This window comes from Euwallacea similis, chromosome 1 (assembly GCF_039881205.1).
Source record: "Euwallacea similis isolate ESF13 chromosome 1, ESF131.1, whole genome shotgun sequence".
Taxonomy (NCBI): domain Eukaryota; kingdom Metazoa; phylum Arthropoda; class Insecta; order Coleoptera; family Curculionidae; genus Euwallacea; species Euwallacea similis.
Genome location: NC_089609.1, coordinates 7229994 through 7242233, shown reverse-complemented (window position 1 = coordinate 7242233; position 12240 = coordinate 7229994). Strand labels below are relative to the sequence as shown.

General features: G+C 33.5%; 2 protein-coding genes across 4 annotated transcripts in view; one reads left to right on the top strand and one right to left on the bottom strand.

The window, feature by feature from the left end:
- The window catches only part of LOC136412049 (protein-L-histidine N-pros-methyltransferase), a 210724-nt gene that overhangs the window by 50801 nt on the left and 147683 nt on the right, over positions 1 to 12240 (bottom strand). The gene's annotated exons all lie outside the window — the stretch shown is intronic.
- Mrtf (Myocardin-related transcription factor) overlaps positions 9 to 12240 on the top strand; it is a 44272-nt gene continuing 32040 nt past the window's right edge. The window contains exon 1 of one of the 2 annotated variants that reach the window (XM_066398383.1): positions 9 to 160. Coding sequence is in view for 1 of the 2 variants with exons in the window: in XM_066398374.1 (XP_066254471.1) it covers positions 11372 to 11462 (91 nt within the window). In the remaining variant the exon portion in view is untranslated. Of the gene's footprint in view, positions 161 to 11037; positions 11463 to 12240 lie in introns of those variants that run through there. The other variant, XM_066398374.1, reaches the window with a different exon arrangement.

Genomic DNA, 12240 nt, shown 5'->3' with positions numbered 1-12240 from the left:
TAGTAAAATGGCGTATGTTCAGTTTTCGTGTTGTGACATCTGAAAATTCCGCTTTGTTTTTCTCGTGAATGGACAGTTTTCCCAGTGATTTTTCGTTAGTTTCGATCCCTAACTCCAATGTCGTATCGATGGAGTTACGCCTCTTAGAGTCCCGCTACGGGTAAGCCTTATCTAAACCAGTTTTTTACGTTTTATTCAACCCACCCACGTATATTGTTTTCGCTATTTCAATACAGATGATATTTTGGCTTTTATTATCTAAACAATCACCCAATATTGGTAATTTTTATTGAGTTTCTTTAGCCGGTTTTAACGGAAATTGTATCTTAGATCCGTTGTCTTGGCCGGCACGTAAATCCCCTTAAAAGTCGGCACGTATTAAGAGGCTTTCCTTCAGTTTTTTTCATCCCTTTTGGTGGAAAAAATAACAGTACTTAGTTACTCTATTGTAAACACTTAAATATTTAGTAATATTTCAATTACAGAAATATTTTTGATAGTAATGGGATAAAATTTAATCCCTATGTTCCTAGGAAAAGGGTGTGTACCTTCTTGTTTGTAGGTTTAGAATTTAGGGCTTTTAGCCCCATTGATGTCCTTGTTGGTGTCAGATTTCTTAAATTCTCTATGTTATATTGTTGCAATAAATATAACCAGGTTCTTAATGGATAAGACTAGTAGGTTAAGTTGTCGACATTATTTAAGACCCAATTTAGAAATTGGGTAGATCCTTAATGTAAAATGAGAATAGCCTGAATGTATGGCAACTCTCCAGAATTAACCATAATAACAATACATTAGGGTGAATTATATTACTCTAATAATATACAAAAGAATCCACCTTATTTTTATTTAAACAGTTTTTAAAAGTTTTCAAAATTAAACTTCTTTGCATGCTAATATTGGGAAAACATCAGTGGATGGGTGTCCCGATCAAAAAAGGTAATTCAGAATAAAGATTATAATTTAATTTTGCATATTCAAATACTCCCCTGTGAGCAACTGAATATTTTCATATTAGAGAAAAATTGTGTTAGGTACACCCTCTAGAATAAAATTAGTGAATTTTTGTATAAGACATGTTTAGCTCAATTGTTTTGCTACCTTCCCCTCTAGCATAAAATACTGACTTTTACCAATATTTGTGAGATGCTGTAACCAAATTGTATAGGTACATACATAAGTATGGACTTCTTGATGAGCTTTCATTTGAGCCTGTTGACATTTGACATTGATAGATTTTGCATTTTTTATGGCTCTAACATAAAAATTATTTAAATTTAAGAGAAACGAATTTCATTTTTATTTTAATTTTCTGAGGTGAATGTAAATTTCAAGTGTGAAATATTTTGACACATGGGAAAAAGAAAATAGGTCATTAGACAGGGTTTGAAAAATTAAATATGTGAAGTCTATTTTGCTTGAACTTTAACTGTTGAAATTTACAAGTGTGGAAAGTGCAAAAAGTGTCATATTTCAAACATCTTTATTCGAGAACAGTTTGACAATTAAAATGGGGTTTATGTTTTATGAAATATTTCTTTAATTTGAAAGTAAACTTAAAAATTGAAAGATTTGTGGGGCTTTCCATTTAAGATAAGCAAAGTGTCAGTTACTTCCAGTTTAAAAGGATGCTCCTCTATTGTGAAGATCCTTTAATTATTTTTCAATTTCGATAAATACTCAATACAGTTCCCAGAATACCACTCTGCACACTTGACACATCATTAGGGATTTTTGGTGTTTCTAGAAAAATTTAGTAAAACAGTCCTTTTTATTGACCTTTAAATGTAATTGTGAAATTTTCATGGTAATTTTTCATCTGAAAAAACATATGACTTCAACATATCTCGGAAACCAAATATTTACTGATGAAGGTTTATATCAAAAGTCAGCCTTATTTTGACTCAATGACTCTATTTTTGATTTTGTTGCAATATTTAGGATTCGCCCTGTGCGATATCTCCAGTGATAAGTGAGGTGATGCCAAAGTCCTAATTTGGATATTTGAAGTTTTAAATGTAGATTCAAGTACGATTTGTTCATTTGTTTTCATAGATAAAAATGAAATTAATATATTCTTTAATTTTACTATTTAAAATTGGGAACAAGCTAGTTTTTTGAAAAATCAAGTTTGGTTTTTGTTACATAAATTCAAGGAGTAAATAGAAAAAAATAGTGTTTTACTGTTAGTAATGTTTTTATCAAATTTAATACATTGAATTTATATGATAAAAAGCAAAAGTGTCCATTGAGAAAATGGGTTTTTTGTATTTTAAAGAGTAAAATTGAAAAATAGATTAAATTCTTTTGTTAGTCTCAAAAACAGATTGATCAGTATGTACCTGATATTCTGTCAGGCATGGTCCAAAAATTAAGAAATCGTGGTTTACTACTACGAAATTTGTTTTTCATACGTGGTGCAAATACAATATTTAAATCTATAAAATGTGCATGTGTGAGTAATTCACTTATCAAAGGGATAAGTGTAATAGATCGTTGAAAAGATAATGTCGAGCAAATGTTGATTTTGTGTTAAAAAATATTAATTACTATTTAAAAATAAAAAATTGGTACTAAAGCACTTAATTGTAAAATAGCGTTTGCCACTAGCAAAACCTTACTTCAAAATTAAAAATTTCTGTTGGCTATAGTAACAGATTTGACTATATAGAGTGTTTGGTAAATAGTGCAATATACCAAATAGGGTATTAGACGAAGTCATTCTGAATTGATTTAATCAAACATACATACATATATACCAAGTGTTATAGTTGTTCTGATAATTAAGTCTTAAAAAATAACACTGATTAAAAAATAATAATTTATTATTTTTATTGTTAAATAGACTTAAAAACAAATGGAAATTCACACAACAAATAACACACACATTATGTACTACCTACCAAACTCCCTGTATACATTGGATTTGGGTCACCCAGGATACTACAAAGAGCTTTATTCCAAGTCTGCCGATTAAAATTTACAGTGCTAGGCGTCTGAATCGATGAATTTTATTACTTTTTACGAGAAACCGACATATGTACATTCTTCCTAGAATGCTCATTTCCTTTAAATATCAATTTTCCAACGTACCGATATTTGGTTTCCCGATATTTTCCTCATTCTTGCAGTCACTTTGAGAGTATTGTTATTAATGACATTCGCTGCTCGGGACATTTAAAATGATACTTTATCTTAACATATTCTGTGTTACCGTTTTATGGCTAAGACACTTTACAATTTTAATATTGAGCAGTTTGTTCTACACTGCTTCTAGCTCCAAGAAATAGAGGGGTCCTAGACTTTTTGGTTACCCTGTCCAATTACAAGTACACGTACACTAAGTAGCTAATGCGGCCTTAGTTACGTATAGGCTCCACAGGAATTCACTATGCAGTAGACGCTTGTAATAGTTCTATATGGTTAAGCCGGATAATTAGACTAAACTAATGTGTTACTCCACGTAACTAGAACTAAAGTTGCAAGGAAAACTTCTTTCCGTGTTTAATTATTTGAGAACTTCATACTACATTCTTATCCCCCGTACCTATTAGATTAGTTAGAATGTTGCCCCATCTTCCTACTTCCTACCACACAATCTTATAAATCAAAATCTCAAGTTTCTCTCCCTTATATTAACGATTAATTTTAATACCCGTGCACATCAGGATTTAAGCTAACACCACAGTACTGAGCATAGTGCAAATCGCAATGTAAACACAACTGTAGGTGCATGCTTTACTTTAAATCTGTATAATAAATTGGCTTGTTTACCATTAAAACGTGTGCTTGGTTTCACCTTATAGGCAAGTCAGATATACGTGGGAGAAAAATAGGAAAGAACAGCATAAACACGTTTGTTATCCGTGTGATATAAATGGGTGATTCAGAAGCAAGTGCTGTGATTTCATAGGCTGGTTAAATTGTTGATGTTCAAACATTTTCCTCCATATACACTGTGTGCAAAATAATAGGATCCATACTTGGAGAAAGATTGCGTACGGTAGAAGTGGACATATGACAACAAAACGTTTACAAAAATGATTTTTTTTTTGGATCTGATGAAATACCTAGTTAGGTAATATCATATTGTTCAACGAGTTACGAAAATAGCATTTTATGTCACTAAGAGACCAATCTAGGTCAGTTAAAGTGTAGATTAGCTCGGCTTCGCCTGATTTAGTAATGTTCTCGAATTACAGAAAAAGATTTTCAACGAGTAGAACGATCATGCATGATACAAACAGTAATTAAATTATTAAATTAATTAATTATCATTAATAATATCGCCAATCGCACTAGCATACGCTGTGCTTTGGCAGTGCATTATTTCATTATAGATAGTTAAGTAAACACAAAATGAAAGTCAGTAATCAACTTCCAACAATACTGTCACAAATGGCGGATTGCGTTCATGCGTCACTGTCAAACGTCCATCTCTAGAGATAAAAGTTAACGTTTTGGAATATTTTACCTTAAAGAAAGAAACTTTTCAGTCAGGATAAACTGTGATGAGAGTTGTCTTTTTCACATGACGGTAAAGAAATATATGTTTAAAAGAAAAAACTCATATTTTGTTTATCATTTGGCATTATTATGAAAGTATACCCTCATTCGTACCAGTGGTAATGTTCTTCATCAATTGTCCACCTTTTTAAATGTGCTTCAAAATATGTATACTCTAAGCTCAGCGTTGTTATATTATTATGTTTGTATAGGATTGTAAATGGCCTAGTAGGAATTTGATTTGAGCAATTATATGTATTACTATTCTGATGTTTTATATAAGGAAAATAGCGCAGAGAAGTAATGAGGATTTGAGTAAATAAAGGAAAATTATATTTACCTTGAAATAGAAGTATCGAACGTTTTATTGGTTGGTATTTATTATGCTAATCTGCAGATTAAAAATTTAAATTCAAAATAAATTGCAATGCCTAAAAATAATTCATATTAATATTAGTATGATGACTCCACAATTGTTTTGTCGACAACATTGTAATCTTATCAGCTTTGGTAAAATCTTATTAATGCAATAACAATAATAAATATGGAGTCAGTCTGTCTGTTGCACCATTGTTAGTTCTTGATATTAAAGCGTTAGCAGGTTATGTATTTGTGTAGATTTCGGCTCAGAAGAATCTCCTTTGGCAATATAACTAATCTCTCGTTTCATCAACCCACTGAACGAGATTCGGATGACAAAATAAAATAGTTTTATGAGGAATGTACACGGTCGTCTTTTAGTTTTCGAAAGATTTCCAAATACAAAACAACTTAAAAATATAAGACAGCCGAACAAGAGGCTTTTTGGTCGCCGGCCAACTAGAAGATTTCGAATTTTAACCTATTTTTAATAAATAGAAAGCGAAAACGGCATCAGTCCAACTAAATCTGTTGTTTTTTATGTCTCAGAAACAGTGCCAGAAAACATACCTGCTTTATATCATGCAATTTCTACAAGTTTGCCATGTGCACCTACTGTAGGTTGTAGGCAAATAATATCGATGCAATAATAATAGCAGATTGATAATCTTACTTCTTAAAAGTTTGACTTCAAAACTGTGACAGTTTTGAAGTCTACAGTCAAGTCTTTGAAGTGGAATCCGGAAACTTCCTTGTAATATTGTAGAATCTCTTATTAGGCTCTCTCATGCAAACGAAGAATATAAAAAAGTCAGCAGTGCTTAAGCCGGAAAACGTATTGGGTAGTGGGTGGAAAGTTTTACAAGATTATCTTTTTTGGAAAAATTGACTTCAAAACTAATTTTGTAAAGCTAAATTGGGGGCTGCACTACTATTTTCAAAGGTACAGACAAATGGTCACCATTTTCCTCCACCTCTACTCACGCAACTCCCTTCTTACTATTTGTATTCAACTTTGAAATGTGGAATATAATTCTATAGAAGACCACGCGATTTATACATCAAGCTTTTTGACTGTTTTTAAAAAGTCATCACTGTTTTCAATTGGGCTCAAAATCAACATTCTCGAATACAAAATCGAATTTCAAGAACGTAAACATACATAAATTTATGTGTATCTAAATATCGTTTGATTAATTGCAGGTATCATGTAAGTACGAATTCCTAAGAGAATTCTTCTCAGTTTCTTTAGAAGGTGGAACTGACCTTAAACGCTCGAAACTTGAATAAGACAGTTCCGAATTCGCATGGCCTCTAAATTTACAAGGACGGCTTTTATTAGATCTTAAGGTGTGGCAAATAAGATAACTTATGAAATAGATTATCAGAAATAAAATAAAAGATAGTGCCTTATCTATACGTAATGCGTTTATACAGCAAAATAACATCAAATAAGAATAAAAATTAAGATAAAAGTAATATTATTTTTTATTAAGATGAAAATGCGTAGGTCTGCAGTTATCGCTGATTATAATTTCGAATGTCAGGTATGAATTTAAATATGAAAACATTTTTAGAAATTATGTTGTCAGTCAACACTTGCTGCCTCAGAGCGTTCCTGATCCAAGATGAAAACAACATTAACAATAAATAATACAAAAATCACAAAATATAATGTTAAAAGAATGATTTCGTTCTTATTTCATTCAGACTGCATAAATGTTTAATAAATTATTTGTTATTTTATTCTTATTTTATTTCTCATTTTATCTTGTTTGCTGTATAAACCCAACTTCAATAATTCTTTAAACTGCGTCATTTTGACGTCATTCCAATACGGAATTCGATTTTTTTAGCCCGTTTAGTTTGAGACTCGATTCACTTTCTGAACTAAACTTTAATTCAATAAAGTAAAATGATTTCCTAACGGATTTTTTGGAAGTTTGTGCCACGCTTGTCACAGTACCTTAATCGTAATAATGGATAGTCACATGGAGTTCACCATCTGATCCAGAATTTTCCATTAGGACAGCTCTGATTTTGTTCATGTCGACGAGTTTTTCCATGAATATTTGAAATCGTCTAAGCTACATCGTCCTAAAATAGCCTCCAAGGTGATATATTTGAATTTAAAGCAAAACAAAAAGTCAAACGAAGTAGGCACATAACGATTTCCTTGGCTGTGCCCAGTGGCTAATGACATTCGGAAATAACTACTATAGACAGTAGTTAGTGGCATTTACAGCTGATGTTATTAATCGGACCTGATGATGAGTCGAATGTTTCGAATTCTACCTTGGCTGATAGATATACGTTTTGTTTAATCCATTTTAGCTCATGCCAGGTAGGTAATTTATTTTCGTAGGGCGTATGTTTTACATTAGCTGCATTTTCCTCCTAAGTAATTTCGCTTTTTTCGGTAAAACACCATTCAGGGAGTTTAAAAATTTCCGTGCATTTGGCAGGCGGATTTCTTTGTTTTTTAAATATTTTATTAACTCATTCAAGCGTAAATTTCCTGGCGGTGAGCCAAAATGCAAAATAATTTCAATTACTCGGTGACGTAATATCGGAGTAATTTATTTGTTTTATATTGGCCGATGAAACGGGAATTACGATTCAATATCCCTGCGAGTGCGAGTCCCCCCGCGTGTTATACACGTTTCTGTGAATTAACCTTTAACTTGAGTAAATTGCTAAAATAGTTGCTTTACATTTGCCACCTGTATAGTGTTGGCCTACGTTCTACAATGTTTACACTCTACTAGAAAAGGGAAGATGTTTGTTACCTTTAGAGACTGTTAATAAAGTTTCCAACTATTGTTTCTATAATATTAAATTATAATTGCAGCTCTCCCCTGATGTGAAATCAGATTTAATGTGGAAAACTGAATATGAATAATGAAAAATTATTAAAGTTGCTTTTGAGTCAGTCTTCTGTAAAAAGCTGCAGAAGACTGACGTTTTAACCTAAGCTTCTACTAATCCATTAAATTTATTTTAGACCAAAATTCCAGCAAGAGTTAGAGTCATTAATAATACTCTCGAGTCTATAATGAATGTTTATTTGATGATATTTGTAAGGTAACTCGAAACTAGTTGCAATCAATATTTCTGAATAATTTCGTAGAGAAACCTAAAACTACAATACTCCTGTTCTTATACTATTCTTTTTGAGATTGTGGGTTTAAACCTTAGCAATAACCGCAGTAATTAAAACTAGATTTAATTTTGAAGATTTACGGCCCTTTGCACCCTTTCCCCATAAAGATAAGCTAAGGTGGGTTTTTAAATAGCTCATAAAAATGTATGTGCTGAAAAAACTCTCAAAATTGCAAATCTTCATTGACTACGATGGGTGCATTCAGGAAATTTGCAGCGGTGGTGCAATCGAAGCACTTGAAGCTTGAATTTGCTGATGATTGCTTTTTGTCTGACAATTTGACTTGACAAGTAGCTGTTAATTTGATCTAGTTGAAAATTGAAGAGTCAACATTCTGACTTTCCAGTATAAGAAAGTTTTTACGGCCTTATGACCAGATTTAGAGCGAAATGAAAGCGCTGCTGTTCCTTGAATATTTATGTGCCACCACATTGAGAGGAATATGATAGTTCGGGATACTGTCCTATAAATACAAACAACATAACTACCAGTAGTATTTGAACGGTTGCAGTGGTATATTGGCGAAAATACTACAAGTCGTAGTACTTTTACTATTCCATACAGTTCTTGTTGAGTGATACTATGGCGTTTCTGTGGAGTTTATTAACTGTTGCCTGATCGAGTTACGTCATCGATGTAATTTCTGGTTCTACAGAAATATTTTTCTTTCCAACATTTTGGTTTCATCTGAACTTTGAGCAATATTTTTATTTCCGTTTTCATAATAGGTAAATTGCAGTAGATCTATCTCAACCTCTCTGTAAGTGAGAGACTAATAGACGGCAAACAATATACAGAGGAGAGGAAAAGCTAGAAATTCGGCTAAGCCATCTCTAATGTGTTATATCGGCATGAAATGAGATATTAGGGCAACAAAATATCGAAGTCGTTGATGATCTTATATCAGAACCCTCGCAAGACCTTTTACTGCTTCACTTGATGTCTCAATTGGTTGAAGAACATGTGATTTTCAAAAGTTTAAATTTTGGAATTTTATCAGCTGTGAATAATCGATCTTATAGTCTTGTTTCAAAGTTTTTGTTTTTCATAGTTGTTTTCGGGATTTCGAATTTAAAATTTTGTACTAAAATTCGCTTGATTCGTTTGGTTTGGCCAGAAGTTTATTTTGAGCAGAATTTTCGGTATTGTGACTAAATTGATCGAAGCAAATCTGAGTCATGTTTTATTATTTTTAATGCCAACTAGAACTGATCAGTTTAGATAGGAATTTCGATAATAAGAAAGTGTTTATGCGGATGTTGGATATGTTAGAAAAGTGCATTTCCACAAAATTTCATGAGAGTTCAAGTAGAAAGAAAAGAGGATGGTGGGGCAAGTTGGCGACACGTGTTTCTACTTATTTGTTTCATTAGACATGTGTGTACACAGTAGGTACACACACACCGTGGAATATATGTCCGAAAACATACGTAAATGCGAGTGTAGCTTGGAAAGGATGGAAAAAAGAAATGAAAGTGGAAACTATTGGCAGACAGTAACCTCGCTTTTTTACGGGTTCACCCAAAATTGAAACATTTTATATATAGTGTAATATGCTAGTCCAACCTGGAAAGGATAGAAAAATGAATGAACATGAAATTCACAGGCAGGCACCAATTTCACCATTTTGTAGATTTATCCAAAATTGAAACATTTTGGCTGAAGATGGAGATAGAAATGGCCATAGATGAGATGGCGCCTAAGTAGCTAAAAAGGACGGACAAAACTAAAAAACAATGCAGCATCCACTTTTTTTAGATCGTTGGGACTGATAGTGTCCGAATCTGACAAATGGATGAGTTTAACTAACCAGAATTGACCACTTTTGAAAGAAATTTAATGTATTCTTGGGATATTTCATTTTCCCGAAAAATCTGGCCCATATCGGTTAAGTTTTAAGATAATTTCGACAATGCGAATGTTAGTGAATTCAGTAATTTGTAATAGAGTTTATTAAAGAATTTCGATTAGATTCAAGTTACTTCATTCTTCTTAAATTACGTTTCTTGAGACCTGTTTTCTCCGAGAAATTCTCCCTCAAAGCATTATTCGTTATTCATGGCTGTAATTATTGTTATTTGTAGGAATTTTAACTTAGCATGATCAAGACCTCTAGTACGCTGCATATTTCTGCCACTAAATAAAGGTTTCAGGTGGTTTTAGTAAACATCGCAAAATTAAGTCGTATTCAAGGTAAAATTCTCTTTGATGTAAATGGAATTTTTCTAGTAGGGATTTATCGAAAAAATACTGATTGCCAGCAGAATTAAAATATCCTTTTTGAGCTTGTTTTCTGTCTCAAAATGCTATGCATGGAATGCGAATGCGAGTTTTGCTTTGCTGCTATGTTCAATAATATAGGTTTCAAATGTTTCCGTACCTATCATAAATTGATACGATTTTGAAGGGTCGTATTTTGCTGTAGTAATGCATAAGTGCGCCTACTAGGCTCCTACAGAAAGTGATTTTACAGCCACTCTGTTTAAAAGTGAATAAGTTTTTTATCTATTTATTCCATATGTTGACTTTGGTCCATATTTCAAAATCAAATCTAATTTTTTTCTTTATTTATTCAATAGTCTGCTTTATTTTATGACTATTCATGTTCAATTTCAATCTCTATCTACCTGTACTATTCAATTGCAACCAATGGAATGGCCACAAAGCTTGTTTACTTACAAATTTCCATTTTCTAATTTCATTACTTACTTCATATTCATTGTACTTATTCCTGCGAAAACGCTTAAAATTCCAAACCTAAACCATTCCTTGCGGAGAATATATTTATTCAATTTCTTCTTCATTGTTGTATAAACAACATACCTTCTCTTATCCCTCCCACACCTTCCAGCTACCCTGCAAAATAAGCTAATGTTGACGGTAATAATATTTGGAAAAAAATCTACTGGCTGCCAAAATCTTCTCGCAATTGTCCAGTCGATGCACATTGCCCTCGGGTCTTCATTCGGTCAGTTCCGAGCGCGACCGAGCCCAGTATCCAGACGTCGGCGCCGGGACGCCTCAGTAAGTCGGTTGTGCATCGCGACGCCGCCACTCATTGCACCGGCCGTCCAAAATACCAGACCCAAAGCCATTTGCCCAAGCAAAAATTCCACCCCGCAGACTCGGGTTAGTCGCCACTGCACAGTGCGAATGCGCTCTTAAATTTACCATGCATGGATACCTCCGGGGTGCTGAGTTTCACATTAAAATGTTCTGGTTTCATGTAGACGCGCCCTTAAGTCTCGCCCAACAGGTGTGCCGAGCTGGATATGAAGGAGTTCGCGGGTGCGTTCGGGTGCAACATGGTGTTTTGTGATCGGCCGGGGATCAGAAGAGATGCCCGTGAGCACCGGACTGACGTCATTCCATCATCAGGGCTCAGCAGGATCGGAGGCTCCGCGGGCCAAACGCTGCAAACTTTGTGACGGTAGGGCTTTTGCGCCACTAAAGGCGCCACACACATCCCTTTACGACCCTTTGACGCCTTTTGAGTCGGCCTACCGCATGAGGCGATCCACATGTTCTTATAATAATTTACCGCATTTTTTATAAAGCGGCGAAAGAAATGTTTTCACTTAGGTACCGTTTTACAGGTCTTCTCTAAAGACTCGCGCTTATTTTCGATTACGATGACAGTAATTGAAAAGTTTCGAAATAAAAAATCAACGGAAAGCAAAAAAGAACCCATTGTATGGCTTTGCTAACGGCATGATTGGTGTTATAAGGCATATCCACCATTTTGCAGAGAATGCGTTTTTTCCGTTGAGGATGTCTCAGAAAATCTTAGATAAAACAATCTTACCGATTAGTAACGGAAAAATATATGATAGAATCGGTTTATCTATATGCGAAAATATTTCGGCCACATGCTAGAGAAGCTAAAAGTTGTGTTAAAAAAGTGCGTTTTTTTATATAAGAGTTTTGAGGCTCCTAACATTTTGCTCAAATTCGGTACGCTAGTTTACATTATTACCAAGAGTTGCAATGATATTATGTCAGTTTTCCATTTACTGGGTTACTCTTAAAGTTATTTAAACTCAGATAAATTATTCATAACTTTTTGCTGATTATGAGTTTATGTCCTTCTCTTTTTTAATTAATAAGTAGTGCATTTTTTAAAATCTTTTTCGTTACCTGCCAACTTCGAAGCGTTTTAGAGCAATTCGTTCTTAGCAAGACGTTTTTATAAATTACATTTAAACCGT